Source organism: Pseudorasbora parva, chromosome 22, assembly GCF_024679245.1.
Source record: "Pseudorasbora parva isolate DD20220531a chromosome 22, ASM2467924v1, whole genome shotgun sequence".
Taxonomy (NCBI): domain Eukaryota; kingdom Metazoa; phylum Chordata; class Actinopteri; order Cypriniformes; family Gobionidae; genus Pseudorasbora; species Pseudorasbora parva.
Genome location: NC_090193.1, coordinates 28,894,402 through 28,920,530, shown reverse-complemented (window position 1 = coordinate 28,920,530; position 26,129 = coordinate 28,894,402). Strand labels below are relative to the sequence as shown.

Here is a 26,129-nt window from a genome sequence, read left to right as displayed (position 1 = left end):
TGATATGCAACAGCGGATCAGTTGCGGACTGCAAACGCAGCATATGTAAAGCACTACAGGGTGTGGGGCTCCTGCAACGCACACACACACCGCACACGCTAATGTAAAGAGCTAATGTCTTATTCCTGTAACTACATAGAAGATGGGTAAAATCATACAACAACAAAAAATCATACTTTGTTAGTTTTAATAAAATAATAATAAAAAAGGTAATTTCTGCCATTTTTTTCTTTTTGCTGTATCTAAAACATACCGAACCGTACCGTACCGAACCGTGACACCAGTGTATCGTATCGAACCGAACCGTGAATTTTGTGAACCGTTACACCCCTAGTATGTATGTATGTATGTATGTATGTATGTGTGTGTATGTGTATGTGTATGTGTATGTGTATGTGTATGTGTATGTGTATGTGTATGTGTATGTATATATATATATATATATATATATATATATATATATATATATATGTATATGTATATATATGTATATATGAACAATTAATTATAGTAAATTTACGTAGCCTATACCCTTTTGTCAGCCCAGATGAATTGCCCGTTCGGCCCACTTAAGGGAAAAACTCTAATCTATCTTGCGTGCTCAGTCTCAGTGCAGCAGTCTAAAAATGTCAACATTTGTGAGATCCAATAAAGTTGAAGGAGGCGCGATTGACTGTCCACAGAAACCAAGCAGCGTGGTACCTTTTAATGCTTAAAGAATGCAAGCCTAGGTAAGATAAGCAGCTGAACCTCATACAGCAATATTTGCAGACGGTTTACAATATATATATTTTTTAAACAACAGACATTAATTTCCAGGAATGCAAACCACTTCTAACATTTTTGCAGTTTTCACACGTCATTCGTCACATAATGCTCTAAGAAACATTAGCATAGCAGTTTTCAGCATATCAGATAAGACTGAATGTTTGTGTTGGCTGTCTGTTTCCAGGATTTCTTCAGTAATTTAAATATAAATTAAAACTCCAAATATCATTCTCAATCTCACTAAAACATGGTAAGTAATAAAACAGGAAAAAAAGTAATATGCTAAGATAAAATAATTTGCTAATTAGTTTGTACTAATACATTTTATTGGCGGTCAAAAGTTTGAAATAAGACTTTTTAAGAAAGGCGGCTAAATTTATTTGATAAAAAATAAATACAGTAAATTTACATATGACATTAGTAATAGTTTCAGATAGCTGTTTTCAATGTGTAGATAAAATGTAATTTATTCCTGTGGTCTTTTTTTTTTAAAGCATCAATACTTCTGTCACATGATCTGTCAGATCTGAAATCATGCTGATATGCTGTATTTTCCATAAACAAGAACTTTTCCACTCTTTTCCACAATTGGAGCTTTTTTCCATAAAATGACAGATGTCAAGCTCCTAAAGGACACATTATTATTTACTATCTGCCATGTGCACCAAACAAATATATAACGTTAAGAGTGTAACTTTTTTAGTTTATTCTTAGCTAAAATCACTTAGTTCTTTCAAAAATATATGTGCTCATTAATGTATATTTACTTCTTTCAGGTAATAAAGTATTTTCATAAGTTTATAATATGCCATTGAAAATACATATGGGTGAGGGGTTCGAATGCCGGTCGCCATGTTGACCCTCCATCTTGAAAGTTCATTAGACAAAGAGGGACATACCCGTAAATTCAAGCTTCGCTTTTCGCGTTTTAACACTCGATGGCTGTCATGAACGAGGTCGACCTGGAAGCCATGTTAATCTTGGACTAAATCGGCCACCGTAGGAGTTAAAACGAAAACAGAATTGAGAGGAACAGAAACTAATATTCACTGGATTGTCATATACCTTTTCACCACTAGATGGGGGAAAATATCACACAGTGTTGTTTTAATGTTAATGATGAGCATTTCAATGAATACAAATAACTAAAAAGCATTTATATTTCTGTATAAATAGGATTTATATTTTTATGTTAGTAAGTGGTGTTGAAATGACTCTGGTGGGTGTGTGATGAGCTGTGTTGCGGGCTGGGTGTGATAGGCCACTTTGTGCCAGAAAGTCTGGGGCCACTTTTTTGCACCAGTCTGCCCCTCAGTCAAGCACACATCACCCGACTTGGCCTTCTGATATTCCTCTTCGAATCAGACTAATTTTTGTTCAGTTATGTTGGTTCTGTTCAGTTTACCCTAAGGGAGTTATTGCTGCTCTCCCTTTCCCTTATCCATACTATCTTGCCCAGAACAGAACCATGCCGCCAATCCAAACTAATTGTATGCTCTTCTTTGATGATAGTGGTCCTAACAGAACTATTTTTATGCACAATTTGGGATATCACATAAAAACGGCTGGATGGAAATGCCAAGATACGTTAAAAAATGTGCCTGAAAAAACGTGTTCAATTGAGGTGGATAATCTGATAAATATAATGACTAGGACGGAAACACATTTACTGAATATATCCCTCGATGGGCAACAAAAAAACTCATCTGACTTTGCCTCAACAGTGGATGTGATTGGATAACTAGACTCAACTCAAATGTTGGTTTGGTCATTCTGAAATACCTGAGCCGAAGTCTGTCATCAGAATGATTTGATATAATGACCTCCCAGAAGTGTCACACAAGATTGCATTCCCAAACACCAGGCATCCGAACGCAAGATAACATGACACCATTCATTGGGTTTCATCTGTGTGCCCTGAGATGCAAATCATTTATGATGCAGAAAAAAAGCTGAGCCACAGACGCTTCCCGATTACTGCAACTTCCAGTTTTATTAGATATTTTGCAGCAATTTCCTAGAAAGTGACAATTTTATTGGATTAAAGTTAAATTTGTGTGTAATCTAACAATTTTGTTACAGAGGATAATTGGAGAATTGATTGATAAATAATAATAATATAACAACAGAAAATGATTCATTTTAAATATAAATAAAATTGCATATATTAATATTATAAATAAATAGATATTCTGAATTAGAAGCTTACTAAAAAGTGCTTATATCGGCTCATATGCACATTAAAATAGACCCCGTGTATTTACAGTACATGCATCTTAAATGAATCTTTCAGAGACCATGTGCATGACTTACTGTGTCAGTATGTTACTGTACTGTATGTGGATAAATGTACTTCTCACCACAAACATGATGTTTCAAGAAAAATGATCATTGTTATTTCAGCAAGCAGCTGTGATAAATGTACTTAGGATGTGCGTGCTTCATATGGTCTGCATGTTATTCATTTAGATGCTTTTATCTAAATCAAATTATCCGTGTAGATGCAAGGCATAACCAAGATGTTCTGTTCATTGATATTTATGAGATTGTCCACATTTTTCAATCATATGGTTTTTATTTTATAGCTGTAAAGCCATACACGTTTTAGCGCAACTGTGTTGAATGGGAATGCTATGGAAGCTTGATTCCGCAACAGAATAAAACATTGAAAAATAAAATTACAACTTTAACATAATTCTGTTATGTTTATCTCTCACAATTCTGACTTTATTTTTTACAATGCCTTAACCATTTTTTTGGTTTGAGAGAAATAATAAACTTTAAATGGACAGAGGCACAGAAATCCCTCAGGATTTCAGGACAAATCTTAATTTGTGTTTGAAAGTTGAAAAAAACATTACATGATGAAGAGAAGGCAACATGAGAGTTTATATTTGTGGTAGCCTACATTTGTAAGTTTGTTTGGGTGAGTTATACCTTCTATAAATAGGCCTATACAGCAAGTTAAGCCTTGGATAAAACAACATATAACAAATCATATAGTTTCCATCAACGATACATATCGTCAAAATTGAATATCGCGATACATCGTTTAACGATATATCGTTACACCCCTACTACGTACTAATACACACTACCATTCAAGAGTGACGTAAGGGTCTAAGTTTTAAATTAAATTTAAATTTATAAATACATGTAATTTATTCCTGTAATGGCAAAGCTATGATTTTCAACAGCGATTACTCTAGTTTTCAGAAACCATTCTAATATGTTGATTTGGTGCACAATAATAATTTCTTAATATTATTAATGTTAAAAAGTATTTATAGTACAAATATTTAATGTTTTTGTGGAAGTGTTCTTTGATGACCATTAACATCTCTTTACCGTCACTTTTTTATTATCAATTTAAAGCATTTTTGCTGAATAAAAGTATTAACTAATACAAATTTTACTGACCCCAAACTATACAATCATAACAGTTTTGATAGAATTATTCCTCCAGTGTCTTGTCTCTGAAGTCCAAGCAATATAACGAAAACATAGAGAGAACAAGAGAGCAAAGGCAAGCACTGCCGACAAGTCAATTAAAAGCGAAAACACATCAAAGGCAGTTTCAGTCTTCTCCCTTGCTCTCAAACAAAAGAAGCTCCCTTTGGCAAGGGCATGCAAACAGGTGCTAATCCCTGTCTGCTAGTGTGCAGAGGAGAGAACGGTCTCTTGCACCCACCTCACCCCCTCCAACTAATCTTCCTCAACCCCAGACTGGTGAACTAGCTGTTTGTAAGAGCTCTCAGGGCTCCTCGGTAGCACCACAGACCTCAGGGGGCTGCGTGCAAACCCTCGATAAGGAGCGCAGCTCCCTCATGCCTCATTAGCGGATCAGGAATGAAATGGCTCCTCTTTCCCTGTGGACTTTTAAAAGGTGCTTGGGAGGGGGTGTATTGTTTTCTGAGACAGTGGATCCGCTGTGAATCACTTTGAAATCAAATAAATTGGATCCTGAGTCATTGAAACCTTCATGATGTGTGGCCCTTGAACCCACTGGTCGGATGGTGAGTTTGATGGTGCAATAATTTGACACATTGCTGGAAAAGATAAAAGGTATTCATTTGCATTGGAAGTTGCTTTTGTGTTTTGTAGAAAAAAATATCCTCACACTGTTCTTCTATAACAATTGCTTACCAAATTAAATAAAAATGTAAGCAGAAATGCAGATTTAAGCAAAATCAAAGTGAAGATAATGAATAGTGCTAATAGTGAAAATGCATTTTCTAATATAATCTATACAATTAAGGTTGCTACTGCATATCTTCTGAAAAAAACAGACACTGAACGATGGATCCCCATAAAACAAAACGATGATCCCAGGAGATCTCCGTTAGGAGAAGAGTATTTAGAATAAGCTCCATGAAGGATTCCAGCATTTTTAAATACATTCTACAAGTTGAAGCCAATAAAATGACTTATAAACTGCTGTAATGTGTGTTCCCCTTCTGGTGTTATTCAGCAGCCAGGCTAGCCTGACAAGCCAGACCCACGTCAAGATGTTTGGTCTGGAAACTCACCATAGACAGGGCTCAATCCGAGGGGCGGGAGAAACGGTTGTCTTTCAAACTCCCTCTGCACGCGATAGGATAGCGCTACAACCAACCAGAGCAACGAAGGTGAAGCAGAGCTCTTTGATAGATTAAACATTCGCCGTATCCGGTCGGCTAAACTACGAACACATCTTCCCTTTTTAAGAATGACTTCAGTGCCGTTCTTTGTTCTTTTCTCAGAGAAAAGCTTAACTCCAAGTCTTCCAGAGTCGCGGTCAAAGCGGATTCGAAAGGCCGCCGTTCACCAGTTTCTGTGTTTACTAGAAGCACGCAAACGCAACTCGGCCGTCGTCATTATGGCTCCGCCCGCTGACTCTATACACGATGTGATTGGCCCAGCAAGAGTTTGGGGATTACAGCTCAGAAGGGTATTGAGAGTTGCTAGACGACACTCACGGGCAGATTTAGATTTGCTGCCTCTAGGGTGCGTCTAGATTTCTAGGCTACAGCCATGCTGCTGTGTTTAAAATGTTTTAGTCTTTCTTTAGTTTTTTTCTGGAAGATCAGAGAGAACAGTACTGTGTACAGTATTTGCAATCTAAAACAGGCACTATGAAAGCCTGTTTTTTTTTGTTGTCTTTCTCAGATTTTGATTATATGTCATAATTGTGACTTTATATCTACGAATGGTGTGTTTTATCTCATAATTTGACCTTGTAGTTAATAATTTCTGTAATTTTAAATTTGAGACCAGTACCATCGAAGCATGGTCTTCTAGCAATAAAATAAAACAGGCACACATACTGTATGTAAGCAATAAGGTCGCGCAAGATCGCACGACACATCAACACATCCAAATGTTACTTTTTTATAAACATGAATTCAACATATACCAAATAGTAATACAATCAAAATGTAAATAAATAAATAAATAAAATTATATAAAAATAAAATATATATATTAGGGATGCAACAATACAGTTAGTACACGGTTCAATACTCTGTTTTTAACCACGGTTTTTCGGTTCGTTTTTTTTTTTTTTTTGCTACCCTATTCTTAGGTGACAGGAACAGAAAAACTTAAGGAGAAAATGTTTTTATTGCAATACTCTTTCTTTATTTTACTTAAGACTTGAAAACCCTTCCTTAAACTTAAAACTTTACCTAAAAAACCCTTCCCTGTGACATTCCCTGTGTATTGTATGATATAAAATAAATATATACAAAGATTTACAGTGGCAGCTCAGATATGTACAGTTGCATTTAAGTATGAAATTGAATAAATAAATGTAGGCTGAAATCAAAACTACATAGTCTTCAATATAAAACATTTATTAAAAGCTAATGTATTAAAGGTCTTTTTTTAATAACATCATTTTAGAGCTGAACTTTCCCTTGTTAACCGTGTGTGTATTTGACAGTATTTACGCAGTAAGACTGTCCAGTAATCACGCGTTTGATAGACGTTTAGTGTGTACGCTCAATGCAAAACTGCAAGGACTTTTTCAATGAAATGTTTAACCGGCAAGGCACGCAAAAGAAATGTTTAACCGGCAAGGCTTTAAAACGCGGGAAAACGTCTCAGGTTACGTATGTAACCCTAGTTCCCTGAGGGAACGAGACGCTGCGTCGAAACGCTGTGAGAACGCCTCTGCGTTAATGCGTCGTGAAGCGCCTGTAGAACCATTCCATCGGAAAAAAGATCGATCGTCGGCGTGATGACGTCATCGACCGGAAGCTATAAAACGTCCGTGAAAACAAACAGGAACTAACTTCTGATAAAGCCTGAAGTAAGTGATCACGGACACGCCGGGAGTATGGCAGAGCGACGCAGCGTCTCGTTCCCTCAGGGAACTAGGGTTACATACGTAACCTGAGACGTTCCCTTTCGGGGAACTCGAGCTGCGTCGAAACGCTGTGAGAACGCTTATACCCACATCGCCATAGGACCAAGTGTCTCGTATGTGTGAAACCGAAGCGCACACGGTTACGAGAGAACCTGTGCCCCTACTGTAGATGCCAGGTCTAGCTCGTAGAACCTGACGAAGGTAGAAGGAGACGACCATCCGGCCGCGTTACATATATCATGGAGGGAAGCCCCCGACAAAAGTGCTTTAGAAGCAGCCATACCCCTGGTAGAATGTGCCCGGACAGCCAAAGGAGATGGCTGCCCGGCAGCTTCATAAGCAAGTGAAATGGCCTCGGCCACCCACTTGCTCATCCTCTGCTTGGATACAGGAGCCCCCTTCTTAGGGGGTCCGAAGCAAACAAACAATTGTTCAGTTTTCTCTCCACAGGGCAGCTCTGTGGACATAAGTATCCAGTGCCCTCACCGGACACAGCAGATTAATCTTTCCTGGTCTGACGTCAAGAATGGAGGAGGACAGAAGGCTTGTAGAGTGATGGGGCCCCGTGGGCTCGTAGGAACCTTGGGGACATAACCCGGCCTGGGATGCAGAAATGCTTTCACCATCCCAGGCGCGAACTCTAGACATGAGGGCCCTACTGACAGGGACTGAATATCTCCTATCCTTTTAAGAGATGAAATGGCCAAAAGGAAGATAGTTTTCAGGGTGAGGAACTTATCCGAAACCTCCTCCAAAGGTTCGAACGGAGGTCCGGACAAGCCCCTCAAAACAATGGCCAAGTCCCATGCCGGGACCCTCGAGTGCATAACTGGCCTCAACCTTAATGTGCCACGAAGGAAGCGTGTAATTAGAGGGTGTCTTCCCAAAGACACTCCACTGCAAGGGACGTGGACAGCGCCCAAGGCCGCCACGTACACCTTAAGTGTGGAGGGGGTCAACCCTGCAGAGAACCTTTCCTGCAGGAACTCCAGCACTGTACCAACCGGGCAGTTAACTGGATCCCACTGGCGTTCTCTGCACCAAGCTGAGAAAAGTCTCCATTTCAAAGCGTACAGCTTCCTCGTGGACGGAGCTCTGGAGTGTAGGATGGTCTCTACGACCTCGGCCGAGAGACCCTCCTCTATGAGCCTAGCCCCCTCAGAGGCCAGGCCCACAGTTTCCACATCTCCGGGCGTGGGTGCAGGAATCTCCCGCCCGCCTGAGAGAGTAGATCCCTCCTGGTCGGAATCTCCATCGGAGAGCCTTCCAGGAGAGATATCAGGTCCGAAAACCATACTCGGGTCGGCCAGTTCGGGGCCACTAGGAGTACCTGGGCCCCGTCCCGGCGTACCCTCTCCAGAACTCCTGGAAGCAGAACAATCGGGGGGAAGGCGTACAGAGGCAGCCTCGGCCACTCCTGTACCATGGCATCCAGCCCCAGCGGAGCCGGATGGGTCAGAGAAAACCACCGCGGGCAGTGAGAGTTCTCTGCCGAAGCGAACAGGTCTATCTCTGCTTTCCCATAAACCTTCCATAGGAGCTCCACCACCTCTGGGTGGAGTCTCCATTCCCCGGGCCTCGGCCCCTGTCTCGACAGGTTGTCTGCTTCCTGGTTTAGGGCCCCCGGGATATATACTGCCTTGATTGACAGCAATTTCCCTTGGGCCCACAGGAGGATCCGATGTGCCAATTTGTCCAACGGACGAGACCTCAGACCCCCCTGGTGATTTATATAGGCCACCACGGACGTGTTGTCTGTTCTGACTAGTACGTGGTGGCCCCTGAGGTCGGGCAGGAACTGTTTCAATGCAAGAAACACTGCGAGCATCTCCAGCCGATTTATGTGCCAGTGCCGCTGATGTTCCTGCCATAGACCCTGGGATGAGCGACCACTCATGGTCGCCCCCCAGCCCGTGAGGGAGGCGTCTGTCGTTAGCGTTACGCGACGAACATGAGCCCCCAACACGGGACCCTGAGATAAAAACCCCGGGTTTTTCCACATGACCAGAGCACGTAGGCATCGCCGCGTGACTTTGATCGTGCGGAGCGGATTTCCCCTCGGGGAGAACCCTTGTGTTTTGAGCCACCACTGCAGTGGCCTCATGTACAGTAGGCCAAGAGGTATCACGTTGGACGCTGCTGCCATGAGACCTAACAGTTTCTGGAACTGTTTCACAGTGACGGCTCGGCCTAGCTTCTGTTCTTTGGCGGCTGCCAGGATCGACGCTATGCGTGTTGGCGATAATTGCGCCCGCATAATTATCGAGTCCCAGTTCACACCTAGAAAAGTGGTTCTCTGAGCCGGAGAAAGCACACTCTTCTTGGCGTTCAGCCTCAACCCCAGCTTCGACATATGGGCGAGAACAGCATCTCGATGCTGAACCGCCATCTGCTCTGTATTCGCTAGAATCAGCCAGTCGTCGATGTAGTTCAGTATGCGGATGCCCTGAAGACGCAGCGGCGCCAGAGCTGCATCCACACACTTGGTGAACGTGCGGGGTGACAGTGCTAGACCGAAGGGAAGTACACGATATTGGTATGCCTCTCCCCCGAAGGCAAACCTCAGGAACTTCCTGTGATGTGGACGGATGGAGACATGAAAATACGCATCTTTGAGGTCTATGGTGACAAACCAATCCTCCGATCTGACCTGCGCTACAATCTGTCTGAGTGTAAGCATCTTGAATTTGAGCTTGGCCACCGAGCGATTCAATAGCCGCAGATCTAATATCGGGCGTAAGCCCCCATCCTTCTTCGGCACGATGAAGTAACGGCTGTAAAAGCCAGACTCCCTTCTGGGAGGGGAAACCCTCTCTATAGCCCCTTTTTGCAGGAGTGTCTCTACTTCCTGTGCCATTACCAGAGCCTGCTCCGGGCCCACCACTGTAGGTAGGACACCGCAGAAAGGAGGTGGCCGACTTCTGAATTGAATGGCATACCCCTTTTCTACTATCTGCAGGACCCACTGAGATATATTTGATAGACGTTTCCATTCGTCTAGAAAATCTACTAAGGGAACCAGCCTCTCGAGGCTGGCCTCTGGTGTATTTTGAGCAACAAGCACAGTGCCCTGAAGCGGCGGACCGGCAGGGAACAACTGACTTGACTGCTCGGGGACCCCCCGAAGGGGGTGCGGACCACCCTCGGGTGGCCCGCGGAGACCGACTGCGCCCCGGCATTGCGGCAGGGTTGGCAGCGCGGCCCCCCGAGGGTGCCGTAGGGAAACGGGTACCGTAGGCAGGGGTAAGCACCGTTTCCCTACGGGGGGAACCACCCTCAGCGTCCTGACGCTTCTGGCGTCAGGAACGCTTCGACGAAGCCTTCTTGGCGATCAGGACTGTCCGCAGATCAGCCCTGCCCCTCGAAGGCTTCGTCTGAGAGCGCCGCCCCTGGTCCCCGCGCTGAGGGGGAGCCCGAGCGGCGACGCTCTGCTTTTGTTGTGCCCTGTGAGCTGAGCTCGTACTCGGCTTGGGCTGCCTGATGTCAGCGGCAGCCCCAGGGACCTGGACTCGGAGAGGGAGAAACTGCTTCAGCGCCGCAGCTTGTTTCTTTGACTCCTGGAACCTCTCGGTGACAGTGTGTACTGCGTCACCGAAGAGGCCACCAGGAGACAGCGGCGCGTCGAGCAGAAAGCTCTTCTCCCTCTCTTTGATTTCGGTGGGGTTGAGCCATAAATGTCTCTCCGTAGCCACCAATGCTGCCATCGAGCGGCCAACACATCTGGCCGTCTCTTTGGTGGCCCGGAGAGTTATATCAGCTGCTGTTCTAAGCTCATTTATGACGTCACCCCCCACTTCATCGCGTCCATCTAGATCCCTGAGCAGGTCAGCCTGATAAGCCTGCATAATTGCCATGGTGTGAAGGCATGCAGCAGCCTGACCTGCCGCCGAGTACGCTTTGCCCACCAGTGCCGACGTTGTTTTCAATGGTCTGGTGGGCAAAGTCGGGGCCTTTAGGGACGATGCCGAGGAAGGCGAGAGATGGCTCGCAAGCGTCTCTTCTACCTTTGGCATCGCCCCATAGCCGTAGTGCTTCAGCCCCATGATGTTACTATAGACCGTAGTCTGAGGGCTGAACACACGGTATGATGCCGGTCTCCTCCATGATGTTGCCACCTCGGTGTGCAAATCATGGAAGAATGGCAGGCCCCGCCGCTGAGGTTCTGAAGCGCGAGCGGGCAGGAATCTTTCGTCTAATTTACTAGAACGTCTCTTTCCTGCCTCAGATCTTTCTACGGGCCAGTCAATGTTTAATCTGGCCACGGCTCGCGTTAGAACCTCAACGAGCTCATCACTCGCAGGAGACTGAAGTGGCGAATCTTCAGTCGCGATGCTCTCAACGTCCACCTCCTCGGAGCTGGATAGTTGGAGCACCGGCGGCTCTCTCGGGGGGGAAGAAACCGCAATGCGTGCTTCCAAGCCCCGAGAAGAACCGCTGGATGGAGCGGGTGAGGGCAGAGATAAGGCAGCGCCCGTCTCAAACCCCTCCGCAACATCCAATTGTGAACCCCACGACTGCAGCCTCCGCTCTGCCTCGGCAGCAGCGGGACCAGAGCCGCGGGGAACACGAGCCGAGGCACCCTCCTCGAAGAGTGCCCGGCGGGAGCGCAGCGTTCTCAGTGGCATACGCTCACAGTGCTCGCAAGCAGCCCCCTCGAGGGCTGCCTGGGCATGCTGCGCTCCCAAGCAGGCAACACAAAGAGAGTGTGTATCCCCACTCGTGATGTAGCGTGGGCAGGGATGAACACACCTCTTAAAGTTACTGCTTTCGCTCGCCATTTCTCTATCTATTTTATTTTCTCTTTTTTGTAAAATATATGGAATATTTAACAAAGGGTGGAAAAACTCTTTCAATAGACAGACAAAAACACCAAATAGACAGACAGGTTCACACAGATCGCTTACTGAAGGCACAGAAGCTAGTTCCTGTTTGTTTTCACGGACGTTTTATAGCTTCCGGTCGATGACGTCATCACGCCGACGATCGATCTTTTTTCCGATGGAATGGTTCTACAGGCGCTTCACGACGCATTAACGCAGAGGCGTTCTCACAGCGTTTCGACGCAGCTCGAGTTCCCCGAAAGGGAACACCCCTTAACTTTAGTGCATGATTGGATATTTGCTCAAATCAGCGCATAGACTCACAGGCACACTCAAAAAGAGCCTAAATAAACTGAGAGGAATATTTCAAACGGAGGGAAATGGAAATAATTAATTAAATCCAAAACCAAAAAAAAAAAACGCAATTCACCAGTGCGTATTGAACCGTGAATGCCGTACGGTATACCGAACGGTTCAATATTATATTGAGTATTGTGACATCCCTTACTACTCAACTTTACTGCAAAAATATAATTATTTTAATTCAGCCAAAAGGTCATGCAGTAACATATCGATCTTCAACCGGTCACGCGTCTTCACTTGATGTGAATTCACAGGTCAGAGTTCACCAAGCTTCAACTTTGGAATGCAACGAGATGCGAAACTTTTCGCATGAGCTTGCATTTCCATTCTAACATATTTGCTTGTGTTTAAATGGAAGTAAATGGAATGAAAATTGCAGTGTGACCGCCCCTTTAAGAGAAGACTTTTTTAACAGCACTAAGGGAGTGGCCTCAAAATTAAAGGTGAATGATGCAACATAAAATCAGCTGGGTACCCTCATGATTCATTACTTAAATAATCAGTTATTTTGTGGAAATACATACTACATGGAACATGTACTGTATAAAATTGTTTATGTTGCTAAGGGTATTGCAGTGATACACAGAATCATTGGGTGAAGCGGTCATAGCCTCGCTTTATTGTGAATAAAACACAACTATTGACCAATCAGAATCAAGGCTCGGAGCTTTAATGGACTTTTATAAATGTCCATTTAAACAAGCTTTGAGTCTCTCTAGACTATGTAAAAACTGTTTTTAATGTTCAGGCAGGATCTAAACCAACTCATAACTGTCTCTAATAAGTGAATCCATCTAGCAGTTTTTCAGTTAGACTGTTAGAATCTAAAGCATCACATCTGTGAATTGAGCCCTTCAGGCTCTCAGAGACCATTTTACAGAACTAAGGCCGCGTGTCTACCAAAGTGTTTTTTTGCCAGCTGAAAAGGCTAGGCGCTCTGCTGAAAATGCCTTGCTGTGAGCGCTTCGCTTGGGACTCTTTGCTTATGATACAGAATATCCACGGAAGTGTTATCATCTAATTTCACAGGTAGTTTGTTTCTGTATTGACTCTATATAAAATTGCTTATACAATGTTAAGTATTTTCTCTGGCTCTTGTTTTAAATTATTTTATTTTGTTATTATGTTGCTTGTTTTCATCTGTTGAGGTTGTACAATCAGAATGTGGCGGTTGGTCGGTGGTTGTATTTGTGCTCATATTTGTGCATATGATCGCTGTTTTACTCAAAGATGTACATTTTTTCAACTTCATTCTAAAAATGCAGAGCTCCCATTGAAAACAACTGAATACGCCAGCCAACCACGTAAAAAAAAAGAAAAAAAAAAGAGATGCTTTGGTGGACACATGGCCTAGGCATATTGTGCAGATCTATCTGCATTACTGAACAGATCTGTGTTGTCTTAACATGTCTTAGTCTATTTATAGCTTTGCTTTATCTTATTTACACTCAGCTCCCTTCAGTTTATTTTGAGATTGATAATATTTCCACTGTGTAATAGAGTTTTGACTGCAGTTGTTCATTCGACTGGCGCAACAATTTATTAAATTCTTTGGCAAAAATGATCACAGGAGGAATAAGAAACGTGGGAGCATATTATTGTGGTTTCAAGTTTTTTAACATTCTTAACAGATTCAGAGATAAGCTGACATTTCTCATCCACCTTTTTAACAAACTCAGTTTTTCTACTCAACTGCAGAGAAGAAAATACAAAAGAGAGCACTATATTGCCAAACATTTGGGATGTCTGCCTTTACATGCACATTAACTTTAATGACATCCCATTCTTAATCCGTAGGGTTTATTATGGAGTTGGCCATTTGCAGCTATTACAACTTCAGCTCTTCTGGGAACCAGTGGCGGCTGGTGATATATTTTTTTGGGGGGGCGCGGGTTTTTTTTTGGGGGGGGGGGGGGATTTACGTATATTTAAGAATAATTGCGTATATTTAAGTATAATTATGTTAATTTAAGTATAATTTACTTATAAATTATACATAATAATAATAATAATAATAATAATAATAATAATAAGTATATAAGTATATATAAGTATAATTACTTATAAATTATTTTACTTATTTATAAATCAAATAAGTAAAATAAATACAAAGCAGTACCAAGAAGCATGTTGACTAAATTCAAGCATTAAAGAGAAAACAGTGTCTGCACTTTTTATCTTTTTACATATTTATTTCCCATATATAATTGAACAAGGAAAGGAAAAAACAAAAGTAGCAACTACAGACTGGCATGTTGACTACTTGAACATAAATTTTGCTCTCCTTTCTTTCTGGCCAGTAAATTTCTCAATTACTCTCTGATTAAAGTCAGTCATCTCAGTGACACGTCTCTTTTCCATGGAGAGCAATGCAAGTGCATTCAGCCTCTCCTGGGTCATGGTGTTTCTGATAAAAGTTTTTATTCTTTTCAAGGTCGAAAAACACCTCTCACTCACTTTGAAATAAGAGACAGTGAAAGCAAAAAAAGGGCAATGCTAACGTTACCGTCACATCCAGTCAGCCACCTCCTTTTCTCATAACGAGAGCAGGTGAAGCTCCGAGTGTAGCTTCGTCCTCTGTCACTGGACTGCTGCTGAATTTGTAAATCGGGCTGGTCCGGTCCGAGATCCTTAATTCTTATTTTTTCTTCCAGCGAACGCCTTGTGAAAGGATTTTTTTGTAAATCAATCACAGAATTTAGTTTGACTGCTGCCATCTCTACGAATGTTTAGGCGGGCGGGGTCGGAGTGACGTTGTCACCAACGCTCTCTCGCAGTAGTGGCCAAGAGCGTAACATTGAATGACAGTTGACGAGAACCAATCAGATTGGATCAAAAAACATGTATGCAATTCTGATTCGCCAGGGACGCAGCGACCTGCGCCCGGAGGAGAATCTTTAAGAAACCAATTAGAGACCAGCTTCAGGTCACATGCTGCCCGACGATTTATGGACTGAGATAGACATCCATTTGTCCGGCGTCCCTCGCCCATGAAACCGCATGAAACATTAAAAAACATATAAAATAGTTTTTTTTTATTAAATGCTGAGGCTCTTAATTACCCACTCATACATCATATGAGTAAACTATTTTATTTTTATTTCATTTTTATATAATTTTTGTATACATGTATATTTCTGGAATTGTGATGGGGGCGGCGCCCCAGCGCCCTCTATTGACAAGCCGCCACTGCTGGGAACGCTTTCCACAAGGTTTAGGAGTGTGTTTATGAGAAATTTTGACCATTCTTCTAGAAGCGCATTTCTGAGGTCAGGCACTGATGTTGGCTCGCAGTCTCCGTTCTAATTTGTCCCAAAGGTGTTCTGTCAGGTTGAGTTCAGGCCGGCCACGTTCCTCCACACCAAACTCACTCATCCATGTCTTTATGGACCTTGGTTTGTGCACTGGTGCAGTTATGTTGGAACAGTAGGGGGCCATCCTCAAACTGTTCCCACAAAGTTGGGAGCATGAAATTGGTCAAAATGTCTTGGCATGCTGAAAGAGTTCCTTTCACAGCAAATAAGGGGCCGAGCCCAATCTTTGAAAAATAAAATAAAATAAATACCATAATCACCCTACAACAAACTTTACACTTGGCACAATGCAGTCAGGCAAGTACCATTCTCCTGGCAACTGCCAAACCTCATCCATCAGATTGACAGGCAGAGAAGTGTGATTCATCACTCCAGAGAACACGTCTATTATGCTCTAGTCCAGTGGCTGTGTGCTTTACACCACTGCATCTGACACGTTGCATTGCACTGTGATAGGCTTGGATGCAGAACTCTTTTGGAGTGAGCTATCCCTTTAATAGTAAATATGTTCTCCACTGAATTACATCATACAGTGAAAAAAGTCAACTGGTCTTGACCAGAAGGGACCCCCAGCTTAATCTCTGGATGAAGTATATCCTACTTAGATATCTTTTCATGGAAGGTGACCAGAATAATGCCTGCTGCTTAACTTTTTAGCCACAGGCTAAAATCCAGGGTTTTCCTGGAGCTGAGCAATCCAAGTACTCAGGTCTTGCCTTTTAATGGAGCCCTGTGGTGTTTTGCAGGGATCAGTGCAGGAATACAACCAGGGAAAAGAGCAATCTGAAGATGTGAATGCCCTCTTTCACCCCAGTGGCTGCGTTTGAGATCTACTTTTATTGTTTTGCGTGTCTGGTAATACAGAACACCATAAATCAGCTCTGGACTATTTTTCGAACGGAAAGTTTGGACTTTATGCAGGTTCACTGTGTGCTCAGGAGAATAAAATGATAAAAGGGACCTTAAATTAGGCATTTCATATATGCTAGAATTTTTTACTTAAGTTTTTTTTAAAAGCAAGATTTTCAGTCTTATACAACCTTGAGTGGCTGAATGGTCATTGTTCATGATGTTCAAACTGCTTGAGTCCTTGCAGATGAGAATAAAAGGGGAAACTAAAAATGAGATACATTTGCAACAGACCTTTTGTCATTATAGTTCAATTTTCTGTTTGTGATGTAATGGAGAAAAGGAAGCAAATGAGAGGGAAAAGAAGATGGAGTTTTATAACTACTTGTTTTTGTCATGCCTTATTGAGTTCTGTACCAAACTATGTTCCAATTTTTTTTTACTGCTTGTTGATTCTCTTTGGATCTCGGGTTCTCCAGTCCAGTCTGAAATGAATGAGCCTTATTATGAGGGGAATGTTAATGCCATGTTTATTCTTACCAGTTAAGGACATAGATCAAACATCTCTAATGCAACCTAGACTGGGTGGCACCTTCCCGATATACAACATTATTATAGTTTGTTCTTGTGGTGCATATAATTTGGTAGAATTTAAATGTGAAATTTACATTAAAGATAATATGGCATGTATCATCCCTTTGAAATAAGTATTTGCTGAATTCCAACAGAATAAATGTAACTCAAATACGTCTTCAGAATTCAAATGTTTATGTTCCAGTGTTGACAGTTTAGCAAAATGTTTGGAAAGACACTTTACAAAATCCATAAAAATGTAAAAACTATTTGAATGGTCAGAAATGTCATAATGAGCATTTTATATGTGACCGTGAAATTTTAGTGAATTGTGTCAAGATTCTTATCAAGAGTCTTGTCAAAGAGGTTTTCCATTATCATAATTAAGTATTTGCTCAAATCAGTTCATCCATTGAGTTAGGGGTAGTTCACCCAAATATGAAAATTGCTATCCTTTACTTACCTCTCATGCCATTCCAAACCTGCACGATTTCCTCTGAAAAACACAAAAGATGATATTTTGATCCACTATAGTTTTGATTGTAAGGGCAAAGACATATTTATTTGAATTCATCTGCAGAAATAAACTAATACAAGTTTAGAACAACATGAGGGCAAGTAAATGATGATGGAGTTTAATTTTGGTTTGGACTATTCCTTTAGTATTTCTTATTCTTTCCTTTCAATAGTGTAGTGCCAACAAACAAACTGTCCCACTTGACCTGTATCGATATGCAGTTAGTTAATTCTTATCTCTCTATTGTAGTCTCATTGTCCTCCATTCTGTCTTAGAGGTTCGAGGTCCATCAGGACCCGATGGTGAGCGTGGCCTACATGGTGCGAGCCGGAGGGGGCGTATGGATGGCCTTTTCAGAAGGTTCCTCTATACGCTTGTTCCATACGGAAACACTGGAACACCTGCAGGAGATCAACATTTCCACACCCTCGTCGTTTTACACCCCCAGTGAGTATCTCTCCTTTGACCCCGTGAATCTATTCTTTTGAATATAGACCATTTTTTATGCTTTCCACAAGCTTGATCAGCGCTTGTTTCCATCTTTTCTTCAAACCGCTCTTCTCGTGATAAAAAGGTAATAAAGGAGAAGTTCTCTTTGGAATGGTTCCTGTAGGCTGGCTCTCCAGGGATAGACTTTGAATAAGTAGCTAACTTAAGACCCCGCAGAGCAGTAATGGAGCTGCCGGGTTACAGGCAGGAAAAGTCACAATGGCACAGACAAAGCTTTCCATTTGAAATGTTGCCATGGCAACGCTCTTGTCATGACTCCGGCAGCCGTGGCATGTTGGTAATGCGCCAGCATTTTGCCATTGCGTCTTTTCTTTGTACAGCTGGCCTTAAATGCGTCTCCTTTTTTAACCTCTCGATACTCCCCGTTAGCTGTCTTCATCTCCCATGAATCCACTTAAATTATATATATAAAAAAATATTTTCACTTCATCCCTCCTTCACTGCTGAATGAAATGCATACGAGGCAAAGCTACATGCTTTCTGTGGAAGGTGGCGCATGTAAACATTCATTATAAAATCATGGACACCAAAAAGCGTGGTTTATAAATATTGTTTACCTATCCACGCAGCAAACTGTCGCTTCAGTTCAATTCAGTGCCACACATCAGGCTATATAAAGAGAAAATCTGGCCGGCATCGGTCCAGTAGCTCGCAGAATCCTCCAGAGCAGAATAACTCCTTTCAGACTGTCTAATAATGTTTGATTTCACTTGAATGCGATTGTCCACGTTTAGCCACGATTCTCTAGTTGTCACAGACAATTGCGATCAAGTGGAATAGAAAGGAGAAGGAGAAAAATAAAACCAAAGTGGTGTTGCAGACTTGAGGAACTGGCCAGAGCAAGTTAGTATCACCTGGTCTGTTGCTATCGCCACATCTCATTTAGAAAAAAAGAGGGGAAAATGTATACCTGATGGTTGATAGTATATGATTTTTTTTCTTTTTTTTTGATTTTGTCAAAAAGTGAGAACATTCAACCTTTGGATCAAAGTTGCAGTTGTATTTCAGAAGACACGCACAGGAGAAAAGGCCAGTATTGTGCCGAAGACATCTGCGAAGGTCCTGCAACCCTGAGGCTGTTGTCAAACTTGCGCAGCTAGCCGTGTTTAAATATGTATAGTTCATGTTGGGTGAGGTAACGCTTCGATTCAGTGTTATGTTGGGGGGGTTTACAGTCCAGGGAGCACAAAAGTGAAAATAAGCTTTGGCAGATGCCTTCTTCCCCTTTTTTACCCTAGGCCCACAGAACATCCCATTGGTTTTCCTGAATATGCTAATCCGCACACATCACACATAGAAGGACTGATATGGTTATTACAGATCAATGGTCTGCTAATCCCACAGGTTTGCTCACAAGTGATGGGTGATGAATTAATTATTGTCTTAAAGTCAACCAATTATTCTGCAGTTTCTTCTCAGCTAGAAAATGATAAGCAAACCAGACACCTCTTTAAAGCTCTGTGGCTGAATTCTTCCTCTCTAATAATAGCTGGAAAAGTCAGATCCATAGGGTAAATTGATATTATACTGAAGAGAATCTTTGGAAATATTAGAATATTATTAATATAAAATAATTAATTTAATAATATAATATATTTTATATTTAAACTGCCCTTAACTTTATAATGTAGTTAGTTGGCATTAAATTATTTGGTATAATTATACCATTAACCACCATAAATAAGATTTTGATTTTGATAAGATTACCTCATATTAATTGAAAGACTACAAATTGGAATAAAATCAAATGCATTGAAAACAATTTGAAAATTCAGAGACTACATGAAATGTTACAATTAAAACCATTTCATCGAAGAGACCCACGACACACACACTTTCCCTTATATTATATTTACATATGATAAAGGTTCAAATTGTTAACATTAATGCATTTCGTGTCATGAACTAATATATATATATATTTTTAATATTTCGTTTTCGTACAGAATTTATCAATCTAGGTTAATATTCATTTATAAATGTACTATTGTTAATTCATCTTTATACAACCTGAAATGTGAATATATTCGAATACATGTAGAAGTTAATCAAATCAATTCTGGGAATGCATTTAATTTAAAGGGGTCCTGAATTGAGAAATCAACTTTCCCTTGAGATTTTAATATATATAAGGTCATGGTAATATAAGAATATCGTTTCAGAGCTTGTTAGTCAAAGAAAAAGAAAAAAAGTTTGATAAAGATATGTTTGTGAACTCTGAAGGAGATTCATTCCTGTTGCCATTTTCCCACATGCTTTCAAAACAATTCCCACATGAACTGACGGAGCTAAAGATCATTAAATATGCAAACCTTATCCAATCCTTGCCATGAGTTTTTACTTCCAAGTCTCCCGTGAGTCACGCCCATCAAAACCCAGCGTTCAGGAGAGAGCCTCAAACCAGTGTAGAAAATAGCCTATTACTTATTCATTATGATGTTTTTGAATGTAAAAACCACATGAATGTCAGAAGTTGACCTCAGACAACAGTATAAAATAAAATAAAGCCAGTTCATGAATTAACCCTTACATTTTAACTTAAAATCTTGATGCGGAAAGAGTTCTAGTACACATTATACGTCAACTACAAGGACATCTATTAAAATATGCAATATGCATTTTTTGTCCCCCAAACCTCGGCATCTTATGTTTTCAGCATTCATGAATTCATAAGCATTACTGTAGAACTGCAGATTTATTTGACAATCCATTATGAAGGTGATCCCTTTCGCACAGAAAAAAGAATGTATAATAGGTGAATGTTCTGCAGAACTGGACAGCTGACATTTCTAACAATGAGTTCTTCCCAATGCAGTGTATTCGCTAATGTTTTTTCATGACCTTAAATGACTTCCTAGTGACTAACTACCATACTGAAAACGCTTCACTTATACATTAGCCAGAGACTCTCCAAGTTCTATAGCAAACTACAGAGAGCATGCCGTGAAAATGAATCAATTAGCCACTTGCCGATCATTCATGCAAAGCGAGCCCAATGATTCGAGCATGCGGCCACCATCTATACATGCTGAAGACTCTGCTGTGCTATTCTTCTATGATTTAATTACACTGTGAATGCTTTCTGAAGTCCCTTTCTGATGGTCAAGGATTTGGGTATTGTGCATAAAGTCATTTAAATGTTGCATGTTGCTTTTTGTCTAAACAACAGCAATCTAAATGTTGTCATACCTGCATACTGCTATAATTGACCAGTTCAATAATTTAAGCTGATGAGAAAAGCACAGCTGTGAGCGGAGGTAATCAGTCAGCGGTGTCCTGGGGGTTTATCTGGATATCCACAGAAGTGAGAATTGTTGATATAAAAGCAGATTTTTTTTTTTTAATATATACATTCTTTAGAAGTTTGTTCTTTTCAAAGTATGCTACATAGTATTTTACTGCATAGAATATTTCTCAGTGATGGTGATACCTATATATATATTGTTTTTTTTTTTGAAGGTCAAAAGAGCATGAGAGTTACCAGCCTGCTGATTTGCCAGGGGCTGCTATGGGTGGGAACTGCCCAGGGCATTATCATCACCCTGCCTGTGCCCAAGCTGGAGGGCATCCCCAAAATTACAGGTACACAGATGTTGGCTCTTCATGATACGTAACTGCCTTTAGTTCTTTTAGAACATCTCTTCTACAATGATAGGACAATTACATACTGACTCAAATAGTTAACCCTTTGTTAAAAGAGTAGTTCACCCCGAAATGAAAATGAAAAAATGAAAAGTCATTATTTTTTCAACACCATGTTGTTCCAAACCTGTATGCTTTGTCCTGTGGAACACAAAAGAATCATTTTGAAGAATCTATAAATTAAGTCCTTTTCATGTGCCAGTTCAGTTGTGAAGCTCCGAAAATAGTTTTTTTCAAGATTTATGGATGAATGAAAAATAAATAAAAATAAATAAACTTATTTTAAATATTTTGTAACATTGCCATATTATACATCTGGTGCAATGCGACGTTAGGTGAGACGCAGGTTTTTTTTTGCTAGTTTCAGCCCGACGCAGTTCTCATTTTCATGTCTAGTGCCACTTTGTTTAAATATCAAATGCACTCGTGCCCATCTGTTCGCCCATGGGCGTGCTGGTCTGAAAACTAGATGTGTTTTGTTATTTAAAAGGCGTGTTAGTACTATGCACCTATAGGCGGGTGCACAACTTGCGTAAACTCTGCTTATTACACACACATTCGGACGCGCAGCGGCACACAAACGTTTTTAGATATTAAAAATAAAAGGATTCCTCTCTGGAGAAGCGTTTAGTCTTTCAAATTCCGCCATGTAAATAGAGAATCCCCCATGGTGGAAGCACAACTGCCTTTTAAAGGGAATGGGAGATGAGACTCCTTTTATTGTGTTTTACTGTTTATTTTACGTTACACCCAAAACACACGCATGACTCATTAAGAGACTAGGTACAACACTTTTAGACCATGCGCCTGGCATGCCGACCATTTTTTCAATTGTTCAACTAGCTAGAGTTCGGACACCTGCGCCATGCACTTTAGACCATGTGCTCAGATCGTTGAAATAGGGCCCATTGTCTTTATTGCCACTTTTGATTTAATAAATCAATTTAATAAAGCTTTGTTGAATGAAAGAACCAAAAAAAAGCAAATCTTACTTACATTTAACTGCAGTGTAATTTAAAGCCACAGTCCATGACACTTTGTCCGCTCTAGTGGTTAATAAACAGTACTGCATGGGTCATGGGAAGAACATTGTAGGCGGAGCTACTTCTCACTGTTTGTCAATGACGAATCACGCAGGGACTGTGCTCCTCCGCAGCGTTACCTACCAGACCGGTCTGAAATAGTCCCAATATAAACACTTAATATAATGATATAATGATGACAAAAACATGGTGTGGAAAATGGATTTATGTTGTACATTTTCATTAAATATTTATATGGACAGCAGCTTTAACTGTCAAAAAGATTTGTTTTTAATTATTTTTGGAGCAGGACATCTGACATCAACACAATGAATTGTCTTTATATAGGGGGGGAATCTTCAAAAATGTCATCTTTTGTGTTCCACAGAAGTAATAAAACACACACAAAACAACAACAACAAAAAGTATGATAGGAACAAGCCAAGATGTAAGATATAATGACCAATTTTCTGACCTATTCCTTTAATTCAATGTAATTAGTATGTAATATGCATAAAATCTAATTTGAAGGATGTACTTACCCTCTGGCATTGCTGCTTTTTTACTGATTAAAGTAATCTGAGCTCTCTGTGTTTTAATGTGGCACAGGTAAGGGAATGATGTCCCTTAATGCACACTGTGGGCCTGTGGATTTCTTAGTTGCCTTTTCCAGCACTTTGTCTCCTAATCTTCTGAAGCGGGATTCTATGGTGGAAGGGCAGGATTCGGCCTGTGGAGTGGAGGACCGGAGTGACTCGTCCTCTCAGGAATCTCTCCAGCAACCCAGTGTTTCTGCCCATGTGGATGGCAAAGGGAAGGGGCGGGGCATGCTGCTACAGTACCGCCTCCGCTCAACCTCAGGGTTGCCTGGGCGACCATTAACCGCACGAGGGGATGAAACATCAAACTCATCTTTAGAATCTTTGGAACACAGCATGGAAGATGGCTCTATTTACGAACTCAGCGACGATCCAGACATGTGGGTCAAGGGTCGGCCCTGTGAGAGGGAAGGGGTGAGGAGGGACAGGGTTACCTCGGTAGCGGTCATCTCAGGCGGGAAGGGCTTCCGTCGACTGAAGGAGGGTTCAATGGCGACCACCGCAGAGAGCACACTTATGATCTGGCAGCTTCCTCTGACTGTTTGAGATGAAATTAAGAGATTATGTAATGGTGAAATTAAAATGTTGTAATTTACTCACCCTCATGTCATTCTACACCTGTGGTGACTTTTCATTGCAAGAACAATAAATCTGGAGAGACGGGATATTAAGCTTCAAAAAAGATACAAAAGCATCATTAAACTTGCCACACGACACTTAAAGCATTAATTTACTGCTAATTCTTTCCTCAAGTGGCTCTGTGTAACTGAATCATTGAGTCAGTGGGCCCTATTTTAACGATCTGAGCGCATGGCGCAAGATCACTTAGTGCGTGTCCGAATCCACTTTTGCTAGTTTAACGATTGGAAAAGAAACAGTTAGCGCGCCAGGCGCATGGTCCAAAAGGGTTGTATCTATTCTCTTAATGAGTCATGAGTGTGTTTTAGGTGTAACATGCAATAAACCAATCAGTCTCTCGTCTTCCATTCCCTTTATTAGCCAGTTATGCTCGTGCCATTTTACATGGCAGAATTTCCAAGCGGGAAGACTGAATGCTTCTCTAGAGAGGAATCTCTCTCTTTTATTTCTAACATTTAAAGGAACACTCCACCATTTTTATAAATAGGGCTTATTCAACGTCTTTCCTACATTTAGATATGTGGACAAATGCATTTTTGTCTCAGTGCATGCATTGTTTTAGTTTGGCAGGGTCGCCGCCAGCTTAGCTTAGCATAATGAATGGAATCCTTTGTTGCCAGCTTGCATGTCCTTGTGGCCTGCGTATTCACAACGAGTACAAATAGCGATGCAGATTAAGACTAGGCGATTTCCCAGGCAGATATTGACTTGGGACTATATTATGGGGAAGCACAGGCGAAGCACTGCTACTTGGGCGCAGAGATATCATGCAACACATTGTGATCGCTCAACAGTTGGAGGATGAGAGCTGTGATATCTCTGTGGTGGGTGTAGTTTCCTTTTTTTTTGATCACTTTTACTCAGGACATGCTAGCTGGCAACATAGGATTCCATTCATTATGCTAAGCTAAGCTAGCGGCGACCCTGTCAAACTAAAACAATGCATGCACCAGACGAAATTCTTTTGCCCACTTATCTAAATGTAGGAAAGAAGTTGAATAAACCCTATTTATAATAACTGTGGAGTGTTTCTTTAAAAATGTTTGTGTCGCTGCACATCCCTGTGTGTGTAATAAGCAGAGTGTACGCACATTGTGCACCCGCCTATAGGCGCATATTACTAACACGTCCTTTAAATAACACAAAAATACTGCGCTATTGACTTTAGACCAGGTTTTTGTTGGTCAATAGCGTTTTCAGTTGCCTCAAAATAGCAACTTGCCAAAAACACCTGAACACACCTCATTTTCGAGGCATTTGCTATTTAAAAAACAAGGCACTGGACGTGAAAACGATAACCGCATCGGACTGAAACTAGCAAAAAAAATGAAGGTCTCAGCAAGTTGACCATGAGAATGATTTCATGAACAAATCATACAGACCGATTTTGCGAACTGGCTCAACTGATTAATTCAAAGAAATCTGACTCAAATGATGAGTGGTTTACAAATCAAAACTCACTAGGGATAGATATTAAGATTTTTTGGTGAAGAATGTCATTTAAAAAAAATTTTTTATTATCTTTTACTTTAAACAAAGCTATCAGAGCTCTACATTTCGGTGCTTTTGTGTCATTTTGGATCCCGGCAGCTCTAGCCCTCATTTATTTTTATTACACTGCAAAATGGTTAGCAGGATAGTTGAGAGGAACAAAGTAATTTGGGATTGGACAGACATGAGGATGAATAAATGACAGAATTTACGATTTTTATCCCTACTCATTTGTGGTGCAAAATGTGAGGCTTGTGACTCCACTCTTCCCTATTCCAGAAAAAGAATGTCTCAGATATGAATTGCTCTTGTGATCTCGGGAAATCCAGGTCCTATGACAAAAACTATCCCAAACTCAAAGGCTCAGTTAATTCTCCCTGTCACTCGTACAGTACTTGAAAGTTGTTTCCTTACTGGTAGAGAATGCTGATCCACATATTTAATCTTAGACTACCCTAATCATGGCCTAAACTATTCAGACAGAACATTTCCTTAAGGGCCTCAGTCTGGTCAACCTTTAGTGAATCATGTTCTTTGGAGTTTACCACGCCGCAGAGCTGCTGAGGGCTTTTTTTATCCCCCCGCGTCCGTAGAAATCATATCAGTGGAACGTGAGAAGCAAAGTGAAAGGGTTTTTCATGCTTTTGTGCAGTCACTCAGAGAATACTTTCAC

The 26,129-nt window shown here is 41.3% G+C and overlaps 1 protein-coding gene across 2 annotated transcripts in view; it reads left to right on the top strand.

Moving 5' to 3' along the window:
• Positions 1-24,854, top strand: part of arhgef10la (Rho guanine nucleotide exchange factor (GEF) 10-like a) — a 187,879-nt gene extending 163,025 nt beyond the window's left edge. For both annotated transcript variants that reach the window (XM_067432393.1, XM_067432392.1), the window contains 3 exons: positions 17,829-18,000; positions 21,523-21,645; positions 23,337-24,854. In XM_067432393.1, coding sequence (XP_067288494.1) covers positions 17,829-18,000; positions 21,523-21,645; positions 23,337-23,872 — 831 coding nt within the window. In that variant the 3' untranslated portion in view covers positions 23,873-24,854. The remainder of the gene's footprint in view (positions 1-17,828; positions 18,001-21,522; positions 21,646-23,336) is intronic.
• Positions 24,855-26,129: the final 1,275 nt, after the last annotated feature.